The sequence below is a fragment of the Osmerus mordax genome, chromosome 18 (assembly GCF_038355195.1).
Source record: "Osmerus mordax isolate fOsmMor3 chromosome 18, fOsmMor3.pri, whole genome shotgun sequence".
Taxonomy (NCBI): Eukaryota; Metazoa; Chordata; class Actinopteri; order Osmeriformes; family Osmeridae; genus Osmerus; species Osmerus mordax.
Genome location: NC_090067.1, coordinates 10,575,975 through 10,601,246, shown reverse-complemented (window position 1 = coordinate 10,601,246; position 25,272 = coordinate 10,575,975). Strand labels below are relative to the sequence as shown.

The 25,272-nt window shown below is 45.7% G+C and overlaps 2 protein-coding genes across 5 annotated transcripts; one reads left to right on the top strand and one right to left on the bottom strand.

Moving 5' to 3' along the window:
* The first annotated feature begins 7,184 nt into the window (after positions 1 to 7,184).
* tril (TLR4 interactor with leucine-rich repeats) lies at positions 7,185 to 10,321 on the top strand. The gene has a single exon (XM_067255908.1). It carries the CDS (start codon positions 7,203 to 7,205, stop codon positions 9,678 to 9,680), a length of 2,478 nt encoding a protein of 825 aa, XP_067112009.1. The 5' UTR covers positions 7,185 to 7,202; the 3' UTR covers positions 9,681 to 10,321.
* A 317-nt stretch (positions 10,322 to 10,638) lies between these two features.
* Positions 10,639 to 22,345, bottom strand: LOC136962420 (cyclic AMP-responsive element-binding protein 5-like). Of its 4 annotated transcripts, none has more exons than XM_067256200.1 (11): positions 22,222 to 22,345; positions 19,345 to 19,411; positions 19,152 to 19,245; positions 17,824 to 17,933; positions 17,120 to 17,337; positions 15,566 to 15,692; positions 15,115 to 15,186; positions 12,905 to 13,231; positions 12,549 to 12,800; positions 12,270 to 12,378; positions 10,639 to 11,592 (listed from the first exon to the last, which is right to left on the bottom strand). In XM_067256200.1, exons 2-11 carry the CDS (start codon positions 19,396 to 19,398, stop codon positions 11,444 to 11,446), a joined length of 1,512 nt encoding a protein of 503 aa, XP_067112301.1. In that variant the 5' UTR covers positions 19,399 to 19,411; positions 22,222 to 22,345; the 3' UTR covers positions 10,639 to 11,443. The 4 variants fall into 4 exon arrangements, with proteins under 4 accessions (XP_067112301.1, XP_067112300.1, XP_067112298.1 ...); XM_067256199.1 differs by lacking the exon at positions 22,222 to 22,345 and adding an exon at positions 21,419 to 22,106 and having other exon boundaries at positions 12,549 to 12,770; XM_067256197.1 differs by lacking the exon at positions 22,222 to 22,345 and adding an exon at positions 21,419 to 22,023.
* Between the last annotated feature and the right edge of the window lie 2,927 nt (positions 22,346 to 25,272).

The window sequence follows — 25,272 nt, the reverse complement described above, 5'->3', positions numbered from 1 at the left end:
TTATATAATTATACCTATTATATTTAGGGTCGTCAGAATATCGATGTAGGTATGTATGTATGTGTTTGTGTGTGTTTGTTTAATCAGAGACTTCATTAGATCACACTGTGCCAGATAAGGCTGATATGCTATGTCACGCCCTGACCTAACACCTGACACACACACCCTCTCCCACAGCTAACAACAGACAAGACAACATACAAAATGCTCTTTCAGACACATGATTACATGGCTGAATAAATAAACCTTTGTACCTATGACTTGGTACATTGATTTTGTTTATCTTGACTATGACGAACTTGAGAAAACAGTTTGTATGTGGTGTACTTTAATGTTGTTTGTTGTATTGTATGTCCTGTGTGATGTTGTTTGTTGTATTGTATGTCCTGTGTGATGTTGTTTGTTGTATTGTATGTCCTGTGTGATGTTGTTTGTTGTATTGTATGTCCTGTGTGATGTTGTTTGTTGTATTGTATGTCCTGTGTGATGTTGTTTGTTGTATTGTATGTCCTGTGTGATGTTGTTTGTTGTATTGTATGTCCTGTGTGATGTTGTTTGTTGTATTGTATGTCCTGTTAATGTTGTTTGTTGTATTGTATGTCCTGTTAATGTTGTTTGTTGTATTGTATGTCCTGTGTGATGTTGTTTGTTGTATTGTATGTCCTGTGTGATGTTGTTTGTTGTATTGTATGTCCTGTGTGATGTTGTTTGTTGTATTGTATGTCCTGTGTGATGTTGTTTTCGACTGTTTGGGGTGAGGCCAAAACCCTTTTGGAACTTTGGTTAAACAACAAAGTTATTTACATTTACATTTTTAGTCATTTAGCAGACGCTCTTATCCAGAGCGACTTACAGTAAGTACAAGGACATTCCCCCGAGGCAAGTAGGGTAAAGTGCCTTGCCCAAGGACACAACGTCATCTGGCACAGCCGGGAATCGAACTGGCAACCTTCTGATTACAAGCCCGCTTCCCTAACCGCTCAGCCGCCTGACTTCCAGTTATAGTTTAAACTTTTAAATGGAGTAGGGTCCAAAAGTCTGAGACAACTAGTCAAGATACTTCTATTTTGCATTTGTTTCGAATGTATTACATTATGTTTTAATTACAAACAATAATAGCAGCTTAACAATTTGAGTGAAAAGTTACATTTTTGACAAATTTACATGGATGTCAGAATATCTTAGTATTTGCTTTGTCCCCTGCTGCAAAAAGCAAAAAGCTTTAATAACAGCACGTATTGATTTCACAAATTAATGACCCATGTTATCCAAACATAATTTGATTGTGTTCCAAAGAGCTTTTTGTGATATATCACATAATGCTTGGCTTTCTCTGTTTTCAATTCCCCCTTATGGTCTCAGAGTTTTGGACCCAACCGTATATAAAACTGTATGACACAACTTTACTGTTTATTATTATTTATATACTGTCTATTCAGTATATTGTCTATACAATATATTATTTTGAGGGTATGAGTCACAATAATGGTGTCAACCAAGAAGGCTAGTCAAAGGGAATGTTTGGTGGTGAAAAGGAGCGATGACTGTGTTGTGTTGCCTACTTTCCCTTCCAAAGGCGTTGGGATACAAGTGCCTCCCTGTGGTAGTAGACAGCAGAGGGTGCTGTTGAACCACCAGGTCAGTCACTGAGAGACTGAACTCCCCAGCTGCAGTTCAGATGTGTATGGTCCTGTCTCTAACCTACATTACAGTTGGGTTGATGGATGACTAGCACTAAACGCGACACCAGACCAGATATCAACTCTGCTTTTTGTTCTCTCCTATTTCTGTTACCAAGAGCTGTACACAACCAATGTTGTACGTGCATCCGTGAAACTGTATGTTTGAAATCTAGGACTGTAAAAGTAGTTTTGCGTGTACATTTTTTATATGGCACATTTGTGTGTGAGTGTGTGTTTGTTATGTCACACAGAAGGCATTGGACTGCACACTTGACAGTGAACACACTGTCACTTTCCCTCTATTGTTTGAATGAGGATGAATAAGTTAATCAATCCCAGGAGATGAATGGCTTGTGTTCCCTTGTTGCTCCTGACCACTCTCTTCTCTCTCCCTCTCCCTGTGCAAACATGCGCCCCTTTCTTTTTACCACTCCCCACAGATACTCGGTATCTTGCTTTTAGCCTTTGAACAATGAAATTGTACTCTCTTTAATTACTTCCAGATGTCCACCCACCAACTGCCACCCCACTCACACAAACTCTCAAAACCCTAACCCCACCTGACCCCTCCCCCACCCCTCTATTTCTCTCAATGGCAAAATAGAACTCAGAGGGTCAAAGGGAGAGGAATTCCTCCACACCAGACACTGGAGCTGGGTAAATGCGTTTACCAAACATTCTTATTCCTCTCACCAGTGCTGTGGACAGGATACTAATTTCTAGTGCTCACAGTGTTAGGTTGATCTGAGCATTAGAATGGCACATTTATACATGTCCAATGTTGTTCAAATGTTGTGGAATGTTGTTTGTGTGATGTTGAAACTGATAAGTAGCAGCAGAAGCTAGGGTGTGAAGCCAAGGTCTCGTCTGGGACACAATCCTCCCTCATTTCCCCTTCTCTCCCTCTTTATCCCTCTCCCTTTTTCTCTCTCCCTCTATACCCATTTCCTTCTCCCTCTCTCCCTCTTTCTTTCTCCCTTTACACCCCTATCCCCCTCACTCCTTTCCCTCTCTCCCCCTGTCTCCATCTCTTCATTTCCCTCTCCCCTCCTTCTCTCTCCCTGTCGCTCTCTCTCTCTTTTTCTCTCCTCTGTCTTCTCCCCTCGATGGGAACCAGCTGGGCTGAGCTGGGGGAGGGACTGGAGGAAGCGGGAATGGTGGGATGGAGGGAGGGAAAGAGAGGGGGGCTGCAGGCATGTGGCCCAGGTGCTCCCTGCACTCCCATAACACAACACTGCTGCAGACAGCCACACACACTGACGCACACACACACACACACAAAAACATTCACTGGCAGACACACTTACATGCCTATACTGTACACTTGCTTGTGCACATACAAGTATGCCTGCACACTAGCACAGTCACTTTCACGGATGCTTGGTCTGCACAACCCCCCCCCCCACACACACACACACACACACACAGCAGATAGAGTTAATGCTGTATGTTGTGTAGATCTGTGATGTCTGGCTCAGGAGCGGATAATGACCTAAACAGCTGCTGCTGCTCAAGTCAGCTCTCTACCCCCTGCCTCCCCAAATGCTCCTTCACTCTTCCATCTCCTCATCTTCATTCTTTGCTCTTTTTCACCTAGCTAGGTTGCTTTGTCTCTCTCTCTTTCCCACACACAAACAGGATTGTATTAGTGACTATTTGTTGATGAGTCTAACTGTAAAAGATCAATGTAAAACACAAAGCCAGCTGAGCCTCCCCCTCTTCTACTATTTGTCTTGATTAGTATCATGAGCTTTAGATATACTCTCTTTTCATGTGGCGTTCACTTGGCTTTGCCTGGGAGTCTGTTTCACATATTCTTAATCCCTGTTGACTAGCTAGAGGTCCTCCACAAAAGCAGGCTGTTGCAATTGCATGTTTTTTCAGACAATAACCGGCATGTGTTTCAAATAAGGCGACTTCCGTCACTTTGTGTGAAGCTGATCATTACCCCAGAGACCTGCTGTGTTTTAGTGTGTGCGTGCGAGTGTGTGCGTGTAAATTTGTCAGAACCCCTCTCAGCCCTTTGTGGTGAATCATAGCTTTAATTGCATCCCCCTCTGTGCTTGTGTGTTTGCATATTTGAAACGTGCTTGTGTGACTTGATTTGTCATAGAGAGCAAGTCTCCCAGCCTCTGTGATGTGCATCCTATGGTAGGACATATAAACACGATAGAACTGGTTGCCGGTTCGATTCATGGCTGTGAAAAATGATGTTGTGTCCTTGGGCAAGGCACTTCACCCTACTTTCCTCGGTGTGATGTCCCTGTACTTACTGTAAGTCGCTCTGGATAACAGCGTCTGCTAAATGACTAATGTCAATGGTCATGCCACTGCTCAGGCTGGTCATGTATGTTAAGCTAGTGTTGTGGTGTAATTAAGTTTTTTTCTGAAGCAATGCTTGGCAACAATGTAGAACTATCTGATGCATAGTGTGATAGTCTTCTGGAGATACATGAGCCCATACAAACACACACACACACACACACTCACACACACACTAGAATTCTAACAGAGGAGGGGTTTCAACATCAGAACTCAACAGTACAGAAACCTAACACTCCTTAGATGACCTACATACGGTGCCAACTCTCTTTTTCTCTCTCACACACACAGACTGTAACATTAACATGCTCGGAAAAAAAACAGGCATGCTCAAGTGAAGAGAGATATAACCTTTCGCTCTTTCTCTCTCTTTTCCTCTCTCTGTCTCTCTCTCTCTCTGACAGAATTGGGTCTCTCTTTATGTTAAGGGAGTGTGCTCTGGTGTTGATTGGAACAATCCTACAGTGTTGGCGAAGTGAGGGACGATATTAAGACGATGGGAAGATGGTCTTATAAAACCAGACTGGGTCTGTCTTTGTGTTCAGGCACCGTGACAGACAGCTCTGTCTGGGGTCCTCAATGCTTCCCTTTGTAAAAGTCTAAAAGTGGGTCAGCTCCAGAGGTCCCATAACACAATCCTCTGTCTAAAATTGTATCTGCCCATTCAGTTTTCTTTCCCCTCTCACTTTCTTGCTCTCTCTAGACACTTTCAATGTATGCATTTGCACATTTTCTCAGTCTGGCTCCCTCTCTCATTCTCCAACTCTCTCCATCTCTTCAGCCCTCCTGTTCTTCTCACTGACAGAGGGAAAGACATTTGTCTCTACAGGTCATGCATGCCTTTTTTCCCTTCATCTCTTTCTCTTCTTTCCTCTCTTCCTGTCACTCACCCGTCCAAATTCTTCGGCTAAAATATAACAATACCTCCTTGTATATTCCAGTGGTCAGACAGACACCTGGTTTGGACTTTTATAAATATTTATAAAATTCTATTCTATTGCACAACGGACTGACTGTTAACTCTGAGATGCAACGACAGGGACAATAAATGTTTCCCTTCTGTCCAACTGAGAGACCAAATAGTTAAGGAGTGAGCATGATTGAGATGGCGGGGAAGGGGGAGTGGGGGTATACCAGAGACCAGAAATTCATGTGAAGGGCTAGACAGGAAATGACCTCGCTGAAACAGGGGGGTTCCCTGGTGGGTCCACATTTCTCTCTCTCTCTCTCTCTCTCTCTCTCTCTCTCTCTCTCTCTCTCTCTCTCTCTCTCTCTCTCTCTCTCTCTCTCTCTCTCTCTCTCTCTCTCTCTCTCTCTCTCTCTCTCTCTCTCTCTCTCTCTCTCTCTCTCTCTCTCTCTCTCTCTCTCTCTCTCTCTCTCTGTATTTCTCCCTCTCTCTATGTCACATACACACAGTCACATAAACAGTCCTATTCCCACTGCTGGGAGGACTAGTGACAGTATGATGTCTATGGATAGACATGCATAAGAACAAAAACTGGGCCCTTCCTCAGTTCTGGCAACAGCCTTTAGGATCTACAAGAGTAATCCAGTAGAACCCTTTGGAAAACACCGCGTTTTTCATTCTCAGAGGTGGTTAAATCACTTTGTGTGTACATCGTTGAGTGTGTGTGTGTGTGTGTGTGTATGTTTGTCTGTGTGCGTGTGTGAGGTGGCTGCATGTAGCTCTTTACTGACTGGCTGTCCTCCCTATGGTTGACACACAACCCCTACCCTCTCAAAGCTTAGTGTATGACTGGAATTTCAATCAAACGTAGTTGATCATGTTTTAAAAAAGATTTACAATGTCTTGATGACAAAGCTACTTTCAGGTGCCTTGGGCCTCCTTCATTGGCGACCTGTGTTGGTGTAGGTCCAGTGGTAGAGAGGATGACTGTGGGTAAGTGCTCTACCTCATGTGCCATAAAGGTCCATATGTCTTGGCAGAGACCCACTTCCATACAGGGCACACTTTCTCAAAGGGCATCAGACCCACACAAAATCACACTACTCTTCCAGTGAGCTACACAATGTGTCCTGACATAACGTACATTGCCTACAAGTATTTAATTCCCCTTCTTTCAAGTCTAGATCTAAATTATGATTTGGCACCCTGCCTTTGCAGTCTTAACACACACATAATGATCTGAATTCCACTTGGAGAAATGTGAACCATCTGTGAGCCGTGACTGACTTGTCCCAACTATGCAGGCTTTTTGTTCCATGATAAGGACTGGAGCAAATGACTCTTATGTTGTTTGAGTCTTAAGCTGTTCAGTGTGTTTCTGTTTAAGGTTGTACCTGTATTGGTTACACCTGGCTACATACCTCAGGAGGGAAAGCCAGTATGCACTCTTTTACAGTGCCATAGCCTAAAGCAAGCATATCACATTATCCAAAATCTGAAATGGTGAACATCAGTAACGTCTTATATCATAATTTCTTAATTATGCCGAAAGCCTATGATAATTAAAGTAGTGTGCGTTTTTCTTCATAACTTCTGCTCATAACTTCTGCGAGTACAGCGGGGTCGCTATGGAACCCGCGTGGGAAGGAAATCCGCCCGTCTGCTTTCTCCATATCATCGCCTGTTCCAAGCTTGAGACCCCCGGGGGTGCGGGGGCGCGCGGATAACTCGGTCAAAGGGTTCAGACATCTCTCTCTGTTCCTCTCCAAAAAGAGAGTATTGGATACTAGATATGACGTGTGTACATACATCCCAAGCTTTTGATTAGTTACAGCGTGAGTGTGTATGTGTGTGTGTATAGGCTACCCGCAGCGCGCGCACTACTAGGTCCTGTGCGCCAAGTGCTGTCCACATCTGCTGCTGGTGGGGACTGAGGGGCGGGGAGAGGCGGTGTGTATGAGAGTGTGTGTGTTTGTGTATGCGCTCTGCGCCTGAACTCTTTTGCGGAGGTCTGTAATTTGCACCAGATGACCACTTGGGGATGGAGGTTTTTAGGGAGGTGAGCGTTTCCTCACACGACATGAGAGCGCAGCGCTCAAATTAACTTATTCTATGGAGTAGAAATGGATCCAGTCTCGGTACATTAAATATAATTTTCCTATGCACTTCTCAGAGCATCAAGTGAATCATGGAAATGTCAGACGTCATCGTGAGATTGGAGAGTCGCATTAGCTGCACTTGATCGACACAAAGGGAATGCCTCAGACGCCTGTGCCAACTGCCATTTGGGAATGGATACCGGTAATTTCATAGCGGTCATCTGCTTTCTGCTTTTTTCGTGCGCCGGGCCACTATCATCCTCACCCGCCAGCGACTTTTGTCCAGAACGCTGTGACTGCCAGCACGCGCAGCACCTCCTGTGCACAAACCGCGGGCTGCGCGTGGTGCCCAAAGTCGCCTCAAGGGTCCCCCAGGACGTGCTCATCTTCAGCCTCGGTGGGAACTTCATCGGTAATATCTCCGCTTTTGACTTCACGCGGTACAGTAATCTAATAAGACTGAATCTGCAGTACAATCAAATACATTCTATCCACCCAAAAGCGTTCGAGAAACTCTCCAAATTAGAGGAGCTGTATTTGGGCCATAATCTATTATCAACCATACCCCTTGGAACTTTACAATACCTGAATAAATTGACTACTTTATATAGTAATAACAATGATATTCAGAACATTTCTCCAGAATTGTTTGGTAATTTGGGGAACCTTGTTAAACTGCGTCTGGATGGGAACGCAATAGAAATGTTGCAGGACTCTGTTTTTAAAAGGCTCACAAATCTGCATTATCTCCATCTAGAATCGAACCAGCTACACCACGTCCATAAAAATGCATTCTCGATGCTCACCAAACTCCGCTTTTTAAACTTGTCTCACAACAAGCAGTCAGCTGTGCGTAATGTTTTCACATTTTCCCAGCTCAGGGCTCTGACAACGCTCATTATGTCCGATAATGAAATTCAACACGTCGGTAATCACGTCTTCCAAAATCTTAAGAAACTGTCAAAACTCTCCCTCAGCAACAACAAAATATCTCGTTTGGAAAAGGAGGCTTTGAATGGTCTCACGAGCGTGAGAGAATTTTTGATTGATGGGAATGAGCTTGAGGAAATCCCAGCGGGAATTCTTGACTCGCTGGTGCGCGTCGAAGAGCTGGATTTAAGTCGCAACCGGATTTCTGCAGTGGATTCAACGGCATTTACACAGTTGAAGCACCTTAGGACATTGAAATTAAAAGACAACCGGCTGACGAGTCTCTCCGGTAATATATTTGCCCTCAACAGTCTCCTGTACGATTTAGATCTCCATGGCAACAACTGGACATGCGACTGTCGCCTAGGGGAACTGAAGCGGTGGATGACCTCAGCGCATTCTCAAGGCAAGCTGCTGACTGTCTTCGTGCAGTGTCATCACCCTGCAACCCTGAGGGGCAAGTATTTGGACTATGTCAACAACTCCCAGTTGCAACCCCCTGGGAACTGGACCACATTATGTGAGAGCCAAATTAATCCTGAGGAGAGCAGAGGTGGCGGGGTCTTGGAGAAGGACAGGGGGAGGAGGGAGGGGAATGGAATGATGGAGGAGAGGGGAAGAGGAGGAGGACAGGAGAGAAACGTGGGTAGGAGAGGGACAGAACGAGAGGATAGAGAAACAGTAGATGTGGAGAGGAGAGATGGGAGAGAGGGAGAAGAGGAGAAAAAAGAAATGAAAAAAGAGGTCGGTATCCAGGGAGACCAAGGAGGTACAGTGGACAAATCTCCATCAAATGAGAAGAAGAAGAGAAAGAAAAAGAAAAATCTGCCCGCTGCAGAGGTTGCTGGGAAGGGTGAGAAAGGTAGACAGGGTTCAACACTGGGCGGCAACACTCCCACGACAGAACCCCAAAGCCATACCACCAGCAGTGCCCCAGAGCCCCACAGCCCAGTCCCAGAGCTGACCACACCTGCAGTCCAGAGAGACGAGGGCTTTGACATGCTGAGGGCTGAGAAGGACGACGTCTTACCTGTGGTCACCGACCCTTGCGTGTTCAACCGTCATTTCATCACCAATGTGACCGTGGATCAAGTCACCTCCAGCACTGCCACGGTCCACTGGACCACCCGTGACCACAACCACCATACATCGGGACTTGGAACGAGACTGGACGAGGTCCACTACCGGGTTCTGTTTGATCGCTTTGGGACCACCGAGCGTTTCCCCCGCTACGTGTACGCCCGTGGTGCCGCTCGCTCCGTCATGCTGCGGGAGCTTATTCCATACGTCACTTACATGGTGTGTGTGGAGGGTGTGGTTGGAGGGGCAGTGTGTCAGGTGGCGCCCCGTGACCATTGTGCTGGATTGGTTACCCTTGTGGAGGGGCGTCGCTCAGGCCAGGGACTAACCTCTGACCTCCAGCTGGTCACCGTGGCAACCCTGGCAGGTAACGGCGTGCTCCTGCTGGTGATTGGCGGAGCGTGGCTGGGGCGGAGCCTGAAGCGACGGCTGCAGAGGAGGAAGTCGGCGGTACATGTCCGCCACATGTACTCCACCCGGCGACCGTTTCGTTCAGCCATGGCAACGGCAGCCGTGTCTTCAGACTTCACGAGCTTCCAGAGCAGTCGTCTGCCCCGACTGGGACCTCTGGAGGAGGGGGACCTCATCGAGTTCCCCTGCGACCGCTTTCTAGACAGCAGCACCACCCACAGGGAGGACATGCAGAGGTTCTCTGACTAGAACCTAGAACAATCAAACCCAACAGTACCGTGACAGCTTGTCGTGACAGATACACTCAAATCCCTCCACCCCCCCCCCCCTCCACACATGGACAATGGGCCACTGGGACAAGTTCCTGACCACAGCAGGATCACATGTGATGTTGCTGTTGGCTTTAGGTTAGGTTTTGACTAAACAGCTGAGCTCATCAGAGCCCTCTCACTCTACAGGAAGTCCATCCCTCAGACTTCCTCTGCTTCCTAAGGCTTTTGTATCCTCTTTCATTTCCTTGCACCTGTGAGTGTTTATGCACGTTTGTGAGAGCGTGTGTGTGCGCAAGTGTGAATGTGATTTGATTTCGGTGGTGCTGTTATTGAACTTTTGAACAAAATGTCTTTTTATATTATTTTGTACACAGAATAAATGTAACCTGCTGATAATTGTATCTGCTGGGTGGCAGAAAAATACTTTGTATAATTTGTGGTGCTTTTATACTTTCATACTGAACATATACTGTATTTTGTAATGTATTGCTATATTTTGGATGAGGATAAGAATAACGTTTTCTCACAGTATGACTAATAAGCCTATGGTTCTTTATGTGGAAATTCAAATGCAAGTGCAATCATGAAAGTTCAGTGTTTTTCTGACAATGAAAATAAACAAACCATATGAATGTATTTCTCTGTGTGTGAGTTTCGTTAGACATTATTGGATCTTGGTTAGGGTTAGGGTAAGGGTCACCTCACACACAGACTAACAGCTGTAAACACACACTTGTAATAATTTATTTTTAAAAATTATTATATGTTAAGGATTTGTGCTTGGAAGTATTCTTCAATACCTTGTGTCTATTGATGTTAGTTCCAAACATTGTCAGTAGAGGGCAGATTAGACCCTTTCCTCCTTTTATCAATTCATTCTATAAGAGCAGTTATCAATTACATGCACACTTACAAAACCCATAACACAAAATATCAACGATTGTCCAGTTTTAATAATTAATTTGAACAATTTTGAGTCAAATCATTACAAAATATGTTCGCACACACACCAAAATATGTGTTTTTATTATGCACTTGATTTTCTGCGATTGTCAATTTCTGTACAAAAACAAAAGGTGAAACAAAACAAAACAGACACATAAATGGACATCATTTCGTAACTATGTTAGTCCAATTCACAAAGATACAAACATACTGTAAAAAATATAAGTGCTGAACAGACGTCCTGAACAATTTGGTACCAAAATGCTCCAGAACAAGAAAGTGGGTCTGCAAGATGCAATTATAGACTAAGGGCATCCTTTTTGCAGGTCTTGGTATACATTTTCTAATTTCTTTTGTATAAAAAAGTTTTTTGAAACATTTGTTTTCATTCACTTTGTGAATTTCCTGAAGGCTTTGTGTTGCACACTATACAATCACTCTAACACCCTCATGAAGTCCCACCTGCAGACCTTGTTCTCCTGGTGCTAGATAAAGACCTGGCTGCTGAAATCTCCTACATATTCAAAATGAACGTGTTAGCAAATACAAAGTCCTGGGGCATTCATTTCCATTTAGACATACCATGTATGGAAACAGAAATGGTCTAAGACACTCTCACAATCACAAACACACACACACACATGATCCAGTTCTCGGGTGACCATCACAGTGTTAAAGAGCCAATGACTCAAGGCTTAGAGAGATATCCTTTCACGTCAGCACCTAGAGACCAGGAGACGGAGACCATGTAGACTTTTGAGATGCATCTGCAGATCCAGAACGTTAGTGTCTGTGTTAGTGCGCCGGGTTGATGTCCGTGTGGTCGCGGCGCGCTGCGTTGCCCCCGGCAGCCGAGGAGGTGGAGACGCTGTTGTGTTGGATGGCCTGCTGACGAGACCCCGGACACAAAGGGGCGGGACTTCCTCCCGGGCTCCGCCCTGGATCTGGACACAGAGACAGCTGTCAATCACATTTACCTGAAAGCGAGCAGGTGTGAGGGGGAAGGAGCGGCTATTTGTGTTTTTTTTGTGTGTGCGTGTGTGTGGGTGTTTCCCATAATAACAAGCTCCAGAAAACAACGAATGAAAACTCGGTGCAGTTCAGATTAAGTAAAATAGCTCTTATTTTATTTGGACATATGCATACTGTACATACAATTCAAAATACAACAAAAATAGAAATATACTGTATAGGAAACACAAATAAGCACATCGTCATACTATGTACTTAACTGATACCACTACATATGAGAAAAAAACATCATCTCCAAGGTGCAAAGTAGTTCTCATTCTCAGAAAGACCGACTGAGAGTGTATGATGCTGCTAACCCCTGAGTAGTGTGTGTGTGTGTGTGTGTGTGTTTTTTATGGGCCAGGGGTCTATACATGGGCAGTGGCTATATAACTAAATATGTCTCACTGAGGCACAGTATATCACCCCTGGGTGTTCTTCTGGGGAGTTGGGTATTTAGGTCAGGGGGTGCGACTGAGATACCCCTGTATTTGGATGTGGTTCTTTTTTAGATGGTGCAGGGGCGCTAAGGAAATCCCTGAGTGTTTCTGGGATGGGGTAGGGGTGTAGGGGGACATGGGGGTTGTGAGGGGTTAGAGGTGTTACTCACTGGGGTACCCCTGAGCCTCTCTCTGCCGGGCGGTGACAGGACAGTCTTTGTGGGTCAGCAGGATCTGTTTCAACTGGCCGACCTCTGACCTGAGAGTAGTCACCTCGTTCTGGAACAACACAGAAGACACACTCAACGTGGCACCCTATCATTCTATCAACACAACAGCGAATGTTGGCGTAACCTGTGTGTGCTCAGTTGTGAGTGTGTGAACCTGTGTGTGCTTAGTTGTGAGTGTGTACCTATGTGTGTGTGTGTGTGTTTGGGGCCTGGTCCTACCTGTAGCTGCATGTTGGTGTGTGTTAGCTCCTCAGCCTTCTTCTCCAACGAGGACACCCACACCTTCCTCTTCTGTCTGCAGCGCGTGGCCGCTGCTCGGTTCCGCTCCAGAAACTTCTGTCTGCGCTCGTCCGGGTCCTGGTCCATCGACCTCCTACGACGCCCGCCACTGCCTCCGCCCCCGCCACTGCTGCTGCTGCTGCCGCTGGACAGAACTGCATGCTGGGAATGAGACAGCGCAGCTGGAGACAACTGCAGACGCACACACACACAGAAAGAAACACAAAACTTATCCTTTGAAACACATAGTGCTCGTCATGACAACAATATCTATGGAGACTGATGGAGTGGTTTACCTGTCCTGGTATGGAGAGGAGGGGCAGGTGAGGGGAGCCCTGGTGGGTGTGGCCAGCCTGCATGTGCGACGGTGGTGATTGGTGGGCCTGAGGGTGTATCGCATTCCCTGGTTGGTGGCCCTGGTGATTGTGGGCGTTCCCCATGTGTTGTAACGGGGCGTGGCAGTGCTGTTGGTAGGGGAGGGGCGGAGCCTGCAGGTGCTGCTGGTGGTGATGCTGCCGCTGTGACATCATCTCCATCATGTGACCCATCGGTGTCATGTTGTTGCTGTTGGCGACTGCTGGGTGGTGATGGGGGTGATGGTGGCCCATGGTTGGTTTAGACCTCTGTCGAGAGCGATTGATTGGTTAACAATAAATCCTGCTAACATATTATCATCTGAATGTGAACAATATTTAAAGATTAAACAATGGTCAGATTATTATTCTAGCATTACACACAGTCAACAAGAACCTGTTTCCACAATCCTCTTTTCACTCGTAAAGCTTCACAATTCATCATGCCTGTGGTCGAGTACAGCTGTGAAAATACTCACATATATGGAGGTGTCAAAAACCATGCTAATCCACCGTGGAAAGTTAATATTTTAACAGTGAATACCTAGAGTGTGTCAGTGTAGGACATAAGACTAGATAGAAAGCATAAGCCCAAAGTGAGAGAGCTAAATAAAAACTCTCCGGCACATTCTCCACCGTCCACATACTTCTCAGCAACTACCTCTCTCTTCCTCCACACTCAGCAAGAGCAGAGAGAGGCTGGACCCTTTCTGGGGCATGACATCATAGCACTCCCCGCATTACTATCGCTCCCGGTTACGCAATATTTCTTTAAGAGAAGTAGTTTATTTTTTTCCACTCCATTCACCAATGAAAAAAGGGAGTACATTTAGAAGGTGCCAAGAATGAGGTCATGGAGCTGTCTGTGCCAGTCCAGCCAGCCAGCCAGCTACACACACCACACCGAGAAATGGAGGGAGAGACACACACACACACAGAATCCCATGCAACAAGAATGTTTAAGCTCTGTTCAGTTCATAGAAACTCTCTACCTCTAAAACGACATAACACTAAGTAGTACCTTAATACTGCTTCAAGTAGATATTCCTGACAGAAGCGATCACTCCATGAAAACATGCACATATTGTACTTGACTCAAATAACACCTACTGTCCCACACAAACTCATTTGGCTCTTCTCTGAAGAAAGCTACTTACAAATTACTCATACATGTACTTAAGTGTAGAATAAAAGTTTTACCACACTTTCAGTAGACAGTTCTGTCACTACTTTCCCTCAGACAACAACAATCCGACCAAAACCAAGAAAACCTACAGTCCTCTTGTGAAATACATCTCAAGTCCAAACTAAACCTTTCAACTTCTGGTGAAAGAATCGGAGTCTCTCTCTCTCTCTCTCTCTCTCTCTCTCTCTCTCTCTCTCTCTCTCTCTCTCTCTCTCTCTCTCTCTCTCTCTCACACACACACACACACTCTCTTCCTCTCTCCCTCCACCCCCTATCTCTCCATTTTCCTCCATCTCAGCACAATGACAATGGCCAGTCTGTGTGTGTGGGAGGGTCAGTTTCAAGCTAGCAACCAGTGTACCCCTGAAACTTGATCTGCTCTCTTCTCCAAGCGGAGGGCCGGCACGTGAGGTCATATCCTGTATGTGTTCTCTCTAAAGTATTCTACGCAGCTTGCTTGAACATGTGGTATTTATTTTTCTTCCGAGCACTATTGTTTTAAGACACATCCATAGATGTCAGAACATTTAAAGAGATGTTGTGTAAAAAAATGGAGGGGCTGGAGTACTTTCAGAGAGACTACAGACACGGAGACAAAGGAAGAGAGAAACAAGTCTGTTTTCCTCTAGTTAAGGCTAGTATGTGTAGTAGGTGTAGAGTTACACTACTTCCTCTCCACTCCCATCTGCAAGGAATGAGATTAGCCAGAGGGAGAGAAGACCCTATTCTCTTTGTGTGTTTGTGTGTGTGTGTGCGTGCGTGTTTTTGTGTGTGCGCACGCACGGGTATGTTGGTGTGTGTTTTTGTCAATCTGTCTCTGTCATTGTCAGTTTATGCACAAATTTGTATAAACCCCTATAATATGAACCACGTGATGCTGAGATCTACTCTTCTTGTTTTATGTTACATGTTTTAGGGCACCCAGTTATAAACAGGAAGTGGATGCATACATCTGATTGGTTGTTACCTGGGGGGAGGAGCAGGATGTGTTATGGGAGGGGCCTGGAATCCCCATCATTCGGGACATCTGTCCCTCCATCTGAAAAAAAAACAAAGACAAAGTTTCAACACAAAGCTGAAGTAGTTAAGTTAGCTAAGTTAACTAAGTAGTACTAATGTAACTATTTTATTAAAATCTGTGACATGTGTAGTTACTTTTTAGTTTGTCCTGTGTAATTCTACAGTGAGGGCATGGATCTGTCCGTGCATAGGAGCTCCAGTAGTGTTCCATCCTAACAGAATCATATCTATACAGGCGGATTCATGTCTTATGAATGATCCATTTTTAACTGTGAAGTGAGTTTTTCTGTTTCATAAATATTTCTGTCTCAATGTTCTTGACCACTATGCTTATAGTGCATCCATTATCTGTGTGTGAGTGTATGTGAGTGTGTGTGTGTGTGTGCGACTCAACCCACCGTCATGTGCTGTGCAGATGCCCCTTGCATGGCCGGGTCTGGCAGAGTGCCGGGCATGGAGGCAGCCAGGGGCTGTCTCTGTCTGTTCCTCAGATGCAGCAAGGAAGACAGCGACCCAGGGACTGGTCTGAGATCAGGAGAAGAAAAGAAGGTCACTGTTAAAGATCTGCTCTGACTGACCACTTGACAGTCTGGGGGTCAGACAGGTCAAAAAACATAGTCCTTCAGCCTTGGAACTGAGAAAAAGCTCCAAAACAGAAGAGAGAGATCTCAAGAATGGCGTCTGGAGTGAGCAGTAAAGGGGAGGACCAAGCTAGATAGAGAGACAAGACAAGAGCGAGATGGAAAGGATGATGAGAAAGGGACATAGAAAGAAAAGATGGAAAAAAGGGAAGGGATTAAAAGGAGGGAAAGACATGCAGGGGCCAGGGTGCCATGCCATGATCTAACGCTCTGGCGCTCATCCAGCGAGACGGCGTGGGCCTCCCTCGCTGTGGTGAGGTCATCGCTGGTGATGTCAGCGCTGACTGTGGCGCACGCAGCGAATTAAACGGAGAGAAAGAGAGAGAACAGCCCAAACCAAAACAACGAGTCTGAATGTAACCACAACAGTCGAACCGGGCTCACAGCCAGGCACTCATACATCGTTGCCATGGAAAAGGAGGGTAAACATAAAAAGAAATAGACTGATATGCCAGAGACGTGATACAAGTTGGTACAGCGAGCTGGAGATACGCACAGACACCAATGAGATAGTCTGAGTATGTAACTGACGCTAAATTATAGTATGTATATTTTCCCTCCTGTATTGCCCCGGACTCAAACATCTGCATAGTGTATTGGAAAACACCCACACTCATACACACATACACACACGCAAACAAGCCAGAACACCGTGTAGTCATTGTAGACAGGGTCCAGATGTTGAGAGGAAAGACAGAGAGACCTCCTAATCTTTCTGTTGTGCTCTGTGATAACCATGCCCATGTAATCCACACCAGCCCTGAGACCCTAGTGCTGGCCCTCACACTACTGCTCTGTGTCAAACCCTGGAGAGTAGTGGGGGGGAGGGAGGGCGAGGAGGGAGAAAGCTGGGATGGAGGAGGGGGGGTAGAGGTGGGCTAGCGGGCAGAGGGATGGGGGAAGGCTATATATTTTATAGCCACTGGCTCCATCCCTCTGTCTGATTGTCTGTCTGTCTGTCTACCTCTCTCTCCCCCTCACTCCCACTTTTTTCTCCTTCCCTCCATTCCCTCTCGCTCCCCCTCTTTCTCATTTCATTAGAGCACTGATAAATTAGACTGTCTGGGGAGTGACAGTCTGTTCCAGACTGAATGACTTACAGCTCTGACAGGAGAGGGGGTGAGAGCCAAGGGAAGGAATGAGAGAGAAGGATGAAAGCAACAATTACAGGATTACAGGAGAAAAGGTGTGCAGGCCTGTATGCGTACTTTATGTAAATACATACAATGTAAATGTGTACATTTACCGTATTTGTAACATGTATAAATATGTGTGTCCTGTGCGTAAGTTCCCAGTCATATCTGTACTCACCCGCTGTGTGTGAGAGTGGAGGGGGCCTGGGTGATGACTGAGCCAGCCTGGGAGGAGGGCAGAGTCTGCTGGGCAGCCAGACTGCAGCTAGGACCCATCATGCTGCCATGGGTCTGGGGATGGTGCTGGGTCTGGGGGTGATGGTGCTGGGCCTGGATCTGAGGCTGGTGACGGGACTGAGCCTGGTTTGGACACAAGGGTCCATTTTTAGGGAGATTCTGAAAGGCAAGGAGGAGACAGTTGAACAAATAGCATTCGTAATAACATTCTGGATAGGCTTAAACAAAATGTGTACATAAAAGACTCTCAACGGTTTTTAAGGTCTAGTATACATGATCAAGTGCTGTCCATCACCATCCCCTGGATTGTGTGTGTTTGTGTGTGTTTTTGAGTGTGTGTGTTCACGTTCAAGTCTCTGTGTGTGGATAGCCTGTTTAAGATGCAGGAAAGAATCTGATCGCCTGGTGTGTCTTTCCTTTAGCAGGTCAGATATCTGTAGTCGTCTGATTGGGTCTGCCTGTTTATCTCATGTTGACCTGTCACTCAACACTGACTTGTCAGATGTGATAATCAAATATCTACTTATCAATCTATAGAAATGGTCATGTAGCTGCTGGTATTTCTCATTAGCTCTACTTCTCATGTCTTGGCTGTCGTTTGGATTTGGATGAGATTTATGTTAAATGTCGTTTTTTCAGGATTACCTGTTTGTTGTGCTCCTCTTCCTGTTCCTCACGGAACTCCTCCTCGATCTCCCTGAAGAGGCCAACCTCCTCACAGTTTCGCAGAAAACGCGTCGGTGTTGGAGTCTGGTCTAGAAAACATACACACGTCCTGAGTCATGCTTCAACAGTACACAGTATATTGTGTCTATATGGTACACATCTAAATCTACAATCAGTTTTTTGTGGGGCAAGTCTTTGAACTGAGAACACTTCTTGACAATCTCTTCATCTCTCTGACAGCACCACAACACAATTACCTGACGGGACCGTCAAGTTACCATGGCAACGGTTGTCTGCGCGATAAGATCAGAGTGTCTCCCTCTCTGTAGTCTAAACTAGCAGAGGTGAAAGGTCGGGGCTCGTCTGTGTTTGGACAGGAGACTTCCTGCTGAAGGCATGACAGGCAGCAGACTCCTGCACCAGGGGGAGGGGCCGACTAGAGTTCAGAGGTCAGACTGATGCTGACATCTAGTGAAACGCACCGCCGTTGCCATGGTAACACAGCCACCCTGCCTCCCATCTCTCCGCCAAGTCTACAACACAAAGGCTAGTAGTTTCATCACATTAATGAAATATATATTTTATATTGTATTATATTATGTGTGTTATGTTAAATTTGTAATATATGATCAAACCACGGTAGATGAGGACATCTGACATAAGATCCCTATCCAAGATGATCCCCTTTCTATCGAAACAAAAACATGACATTAACTTAACGTCTGCATGTTAGATGTTTGTTAAATGAATCAAATGTAATGTAACTGCATTGCCAAATATATCCAATACATTTTTACTGCCTTATGCTCCTTGGTCTCAGTAACAGCCTGTCAATTCCTAACCCAGTCAGAGCTCAATCAAAGGGAATTTGATACATACAATTAAGTGAAGGGACAAATAAAAACTAAACTGTCTAGCTCTTGAGACCAAAGTGTCGAAAACAGCTAGCTACATGTTGCAACGGGTGTGCCATATATCATCTATGGCCAAGTACATGTCACAGTCTGGTGCGCGAATCTCAGTCTGTTGTGTTGCTTGTTTACTTCAGCATGATCCTTCTAGCTCCTCTGTGGGTACACCGTCCATGCTTCTTGGGTACATGAGGCATCCTGTTTCAGGTCTATGTGAGAGTGTGCGGGATCAAATACAGCTTATCTGATTTCATACTGTAGACAGGCATCATCATTTTTTCATCAACCACTGGTCCTGAGGAGGGGGTCATCTCTCTCTCTGTATATCTCATGCAAACACACACACACACATACACCCACACCTGCATGCATGCATGCAGTCAAATGCCCACTCACCTGTAAAGGCGTTGTCTGTCTTGATGGAGGGGAACTTCAGGGTCATCTCATGCTTGTGTCTGTGGATCATCAGATGGGCTTCAGTCTGGAAGCTCTGTCCACCACCAGAGGAGAGACAGACAACGACATGAGCTCATCTCAGCAGGGAGAGACGTGAACAAGAGATGTGGCTGTTGTCAGCGTGCGGTCAGACCTGAGAGCAAGCATGCGCGCTGCATACGTAGGGCCGGTCCTGGTCCTTGTTCATCTCCTTCACTGACCTACACAGAGAAGAAGAAGAAGAAGAAGGGAGGAGGACAGACAAAGAAATAGAGAGATGCAGAGAGGTTGAGGTAGAGGAGAGAAACATATTGTTACTCATCGTTGAAAACCTTTTGTCCTCTCGTGGCCTTTCAGCCATTCCGTGTCTGAGATCTACTTCCTGGGGTCAGGGTTGTACGAAAATAATGTTCCAGTCACTGGCTAAAACTCCATCCAGCTTGTTTTATTGGTTGGTTCTGGGTTGGTCCTGTCAGAGGTCTGAATCCAGACAGGTGCCACTTCGCTGGATGATGGATGGCCATGCTTGGACGGAACCTTATCTTTGGGATAGCGATCCCGTCAGGGTCAGAGTGAATGTGACGCACATGGTCTCAAGTTCAGGCTGGCTGAGTTAGGGTTCTGAAGGAAAGGTCTAACGTTAGGAAAAGGGGTTTGCAAATCTCAACTGTATATTTGTAATATTAAGGCCTATTTAGCCTGTTGAGACTGATCCCACTAATTATTTAGTCACAATCTAGAATCTTAAGTGCATCTCAACAACACAGAAGAGGGTTGCAAAAGCACAAACTCTGCTTGGTACTGTTGGCTCGAGCACTGTGCTACGGTCTTGTTCAACAGAGTTCAGGCCAGATTTAAACAACACAAGCATTGACAGAGACAGAGGGAGAGCGACAGAGACCGGGATCGAGTGAAAGAAAGAAAAAGAGACATTTAGAGAGAGAGAGAGAGAGAGAGAGAGAGAGAAAGAGAGAGAGACAGAGAGAGAGAGAGAGAGAGAGAGAGAGAGAGAGAGAGAGAGAGAGAGAGAGAGAGAGAAGGAAAAGCATATAGATAGATAGATAGATAGATAGTGATCAAGAGAGAGAAGGAGCGAAGCAGAGAGAGGTAGAGAGACAGAATCAAAGTTGGAGACAGTGTGAGAGACGCTAACCCACAGTTGACCCTGAAGCTCTGCACCAGCATTATGAAGACAGGATGGTGTGTGTCTGTGTCTGTGTGTGTGTGTGGGGGGGGGGGGTGAGTAATTATGACTTATTTGATGTGCTGGCCCTTCATTTTCCACATCAGACCGGGACACATGAACCCGCTGACCCCCCAGGGCATTCCACAGAGCAGTGGTGGAACCGTCAGTGTCATACTGGGATTTGTCAGGAGGACGAGCGAGCCAATCATAAGATGCCTCACTCATGCACCCACGTCCCTGACCCCGCCCCCACCCTTGACCCCACCCATCCCCCTGCCATGCCCCTGACTTGACAGCCCGCTTTGACCCCTGTGATGCTGGCAGTAAGCACCAGGAGGACAAGTCGAGGATGGGGCAGTAATTATAGTGATTACTCTGGTGGTGATGATGATGATGATGAGGGTAATGATGACGAGAATGATGACCGTTTTGGCTTTTTGAGCCTTGAAACACATCCCCCTTCCTCCTATTTTTCATCGCAGAGAGATGTTTTGGTTGGGGATGGGTTAGTGAGGTGAGGTGAGGGGGGATGAGAAAACTGTAAGTGGGTCCTGATGTTAGGGTGAAAAGAGCGAGAGCAAGAAAGTGGAAGAGAGAGGGGGAAGAGAGGGTCAAGGAAAGCAAGGGAGGAAGAAAAAAGGACAGAGGACAAGAAGAACCATTAAAAAGAAAAGAGCTGGACAAAGAATGAGAAGAGTGAGAACAGGAGAGTGCGGGAGAGAGAGAATGACACAGAGAGAAAGAGAGAGAGAGCGGGAGAGAGAGAAAGAGAGAGAGAGAGAGATTGTTCTGTACAAAGGAGCAGCCCATGACAGGTTCAAACCTGCCTGCAGCCTTAGTCCCTATACCCCACCCCTCCTCCACATGTAGAGGTGACTTCATGTGTGTGTGTGTGTGTATGTGTGTGTGTGTGTGTGTGTATGGCATAAATAATCAAAGAAGTCAAACTCGTGTTCATTATCACCACTCAAGACCATCGTTTTGGCTCTTTGGTTTGGTATAAACTAGACATTTATTTGATTAAAGAAAACAAGAAACTCACATCAAAGTGCCTGTTGGTCTGCCTGCCATTTTTCCAACATCAGTAAAGCACAGTCAGCACAACTCAGCAGAAATCTTTAAATCACATCAACAGGCCTGCAGGATGACGTCAGTTTAAGACATAACTCCCATCCGAACAAACTAACGGAGTAGACTAAATGACAATTAATTTGACGTATTGATATTTGACAGTTGATCTTTGACAGTTAGCTGGACTAATAGTAGCCTATTTAAGATAAACTTTCGGTTGAAATTGCTGTGTGGCAGAAAAGACCAACTTAAGTGAATCAAATGATGTCACCTGTCACCGCGCAGCCCCACACATGAGAACATCCTCCTCCACAGCTTCTACCTTCACACACAATGACATAGTATACGCACGCATTTTATTCCGCTTTTAGTAAATAAACTCGATTACATCAACTTCGTTTTCTGTCGGTTCCTTACCTTCTCGATGTGTGGCTTATCAAACCAGCTTGAACATGCAGTCTAAATTTTTAAGATCATCTAAGATACTCTCACCGCTACTGTAAGAACATGACCCGGTTTGTACGTTAAAAAGCAAGCTCACCTCATAAACAACCCGACGCAACACGACTGGAGAGTGCAGTCACACCCCCCAAATAGACACAGAACGTCTGACTGATTAACTAAAGCGGGACGAAGCCAGAATAAGTTTTTCCGCAGCTTGGTAAGACCTTGATTCTTGCCTATCAACGTCTAAAATAAAGAGTTGTTGTCAGAGACGTCAAGGTTTTTGAAACGGAACAGTTTTAATAAGAAAAGTTAGTTCTGCTAACTTACCAAACAAGTGTAGAGGACAAGCGGCACTGCTGAGAGAGGAACCACGTTGGACTGAGGCAGGATTACAATACATTCTATTTACAGAAGCATTACATCACCCCTTGGTGACGTCACGTGGGATTCCTGAACTTCTAAATCATTGCGGTCCCGTTTGGAGGAGGCGGGGTTAACGACCGTTCGCCCCGGTAGTTTGGACTAGGTTGGAAGAGCAGAGGACCCTACAGTCTATATGCTGGTGCCTAACCACCTTGGTACTGTGCGGCGGTGCGCGGGAAGGGAATGGACACCAGATTAGACTGAGGACGGAGGTAGAGGCGGGGGTGAGAGGAAAACGGAGAACGAGTCTCCCCCCGCCCCCTTTGAACAGTTACAGGACGTCCCAAAGGGATTGCCTCAAATCAAATGAGTATACCTGTATGAGCAGTCTTATATTTGAATGTTGGTATTTATCCACATGTTAGTGTTGTGTGAATAAACAGCTGAGAAGTAACTGTCAGGAGTCTCGATGAGCTAGGCTTTAATTTCCATACACAAATAGCCAAAACGCTACCCTTTTATGCCGCAGGTTAAGATATAGGCTACGACAGATAATCCCTGGATGGACTCTTACCTGCATAGTATTTCCAGTTGGCCACAGCTGTAGCTAAGTGATGCAGTTTGACACCTTTCTTTAGAGGTAGGCTGCATTGGCAAATTAAATCAAGGGTCTGCCCAGAACTTTCTATTGTTTGAGACAACAAATCAGGATTCCTCTAGGTCAGTTGTTTTATAAGCCCTTATGGACGTGCTCTTGTGGGATATTGCTCCTATATAGAAAGTCTCTAGTTGGTACCATTGCTCATGTGTTCTCTGATCTGCTTGTGGACACTGAACAGAATTTTTCAAATGTTGTATCTGTTCAATACTTTAATAAGCATCATCTAAACCACTGTTTGCCATATTTGGTCAGGGCATCCTTTCTGCTTATCAAAGATGGCCGCAGAGACCGAGATAGACAGGAATCTGGTTGTGTTGTGTAGCAAGAAGTGTACCCAAACCAAACCCTTTCTGACTCACCTTCCATACGCCAATAGTCGCCAAGACAAGGAAAACAAGAAACAAAGAAAACAGGAAGTGACAATGACATCACTGAGTTGTTGCACTTCATCCACACATGATCCTGAATCAGTCAGATTCTGTTGGCAAGAGTTGTGTTTTCATACAGATCGCTAAGACAATCAAACGTCTTTTGACTGAAACGTGTCTTTATGTCGGCTTTTCGACAAGGTGCTATGGGTTCACAAACACACACGAGAGAGGGAGTATGGTGACAGACACCAATGGACTGAGATGGTTTTAGTGTGAAAGAAATGGAACAATAATGGAACAGAATCAAGGCAGACAGTAGGACTCCCATTGGTGCCCAAGAGGACACTCTGAAACTGACATTAGAACCTCTTTCATAACTCAACTGTAATTACAAGCCATTACTACCTGCCATCCTCACCCCGGTTCATCTTTTAACAGCCAACGTGGCGTCTTTTTATGACTCCTAGACGCCAGCTCAGAACCTGGCACAACCTTGTCAGAGCATGTAAGGGAGAGCTATGGTCAAACACACACAAGGCCATAGACCTCTATTCACATCTCAAATCCAGAGACTCTAGTCAGGCTTGTGTGTGTGTGTGTTTGTGTGTTAAAACTCTCTAAGCTCTTAGACCTTATCTGACTGAACGTGTTTGGCCGTGTTAAAACTGCCCTGAAATCGATCTGAGATTATCCTGATAATCCAAATTTACAGTAATCTATCCCACACCATAATCTGGGCCAGGATCCACTGTCACTCGGTTTCTAACCATCAGAGAGGCTTCTGAGGTGGTTCACCTTCAATTAAATCTGATGGCCTTTCTCTCTCTTCCTACATCTGTCTTTCCAGACTCTTACATTTACATTTAGTCATTTAGCAGACGCTCTTCTCCAGAGCGACTTACAGTTGGCACAGGGACATTCTCCCTCGAGGCAAGTAGGGTGAAGTGCCTTGCCCAAGGACACAACGTCATTTTGCACAGCCAGGAATCGAACTGGCAACCTTCAGATTACTAGCCCGATTCCCTAACCGCTCACCCATCTGACGTCTCTTCACAGATGCTAGCATTTCTCATTTATGTGCTCTTCACTCTGACTGATGCACACGTGCTGGGAATGTATAACGAGTGTGCACATGTCTGTGTTTACGTGTGTCTTAGCTGTGTGTTTCTTCTACTCGTGTGTATGTGTGTGTGTTTGTCCGTGACGTCAGCGTGTGTGTTTGTATGTGTGTGTGCGCGCGCGAGTGTCTGGGTGTGTTGTAATGTTTGTTCACGTTGGCTGCATGTGTGTGTGATCATGCTTCGGTGGTCAGAGAGCTGTGCGGAGAGAGGAGGGCTGTGTGTTCTGGTCCTGTCCATGTTTACTGAAGTCACTGGTCAGTGCTTTATGACAGCCGGCTTAACGGTCCATTAACGGTTGAACAGAAGAAACTGGCCTTGGTTTGCCAGCTCTGTGATTTTGGGACATTCTCCTCTCTCTCTGGGAGCCAACATACACTCACACACACACACACACACACACACACACACACACATTGACACTCATTATAACACAATACACATTTTTAAATTAATTTAAACATTTTAATTAAAAACAAATATTCAAAGATTATAGGTCTACAGTGGGAAAGTTGGGCATTCCACTACTATGAGACATTTTCATCAGACCGACAAAATATAGGACACCTGAATGTGGTGATCCCTCTGTAGAGTGCCATAGGATCAGGTCATAGTTAGAAAGACATGGTATCCTATATATGACACATTTGTTTGTCGGTCGGCTCAGACTGTATTAAGAGGTTGAGTAAATGTGGAATGCAAACTAAATCCATTGCCTGGAGACAAGCACAAGCAACAGCAACAGGTAAACATGACGTAAAGGCGTTTGTCCCCTCCTCCCAACCTTCCCCACCCCCACAGTCCCGCCTGCTCCAGCTGCGTCCGCCGCTGTCCTGTCTGGCTGCCCGGTGTCTGCTCTGCTGGT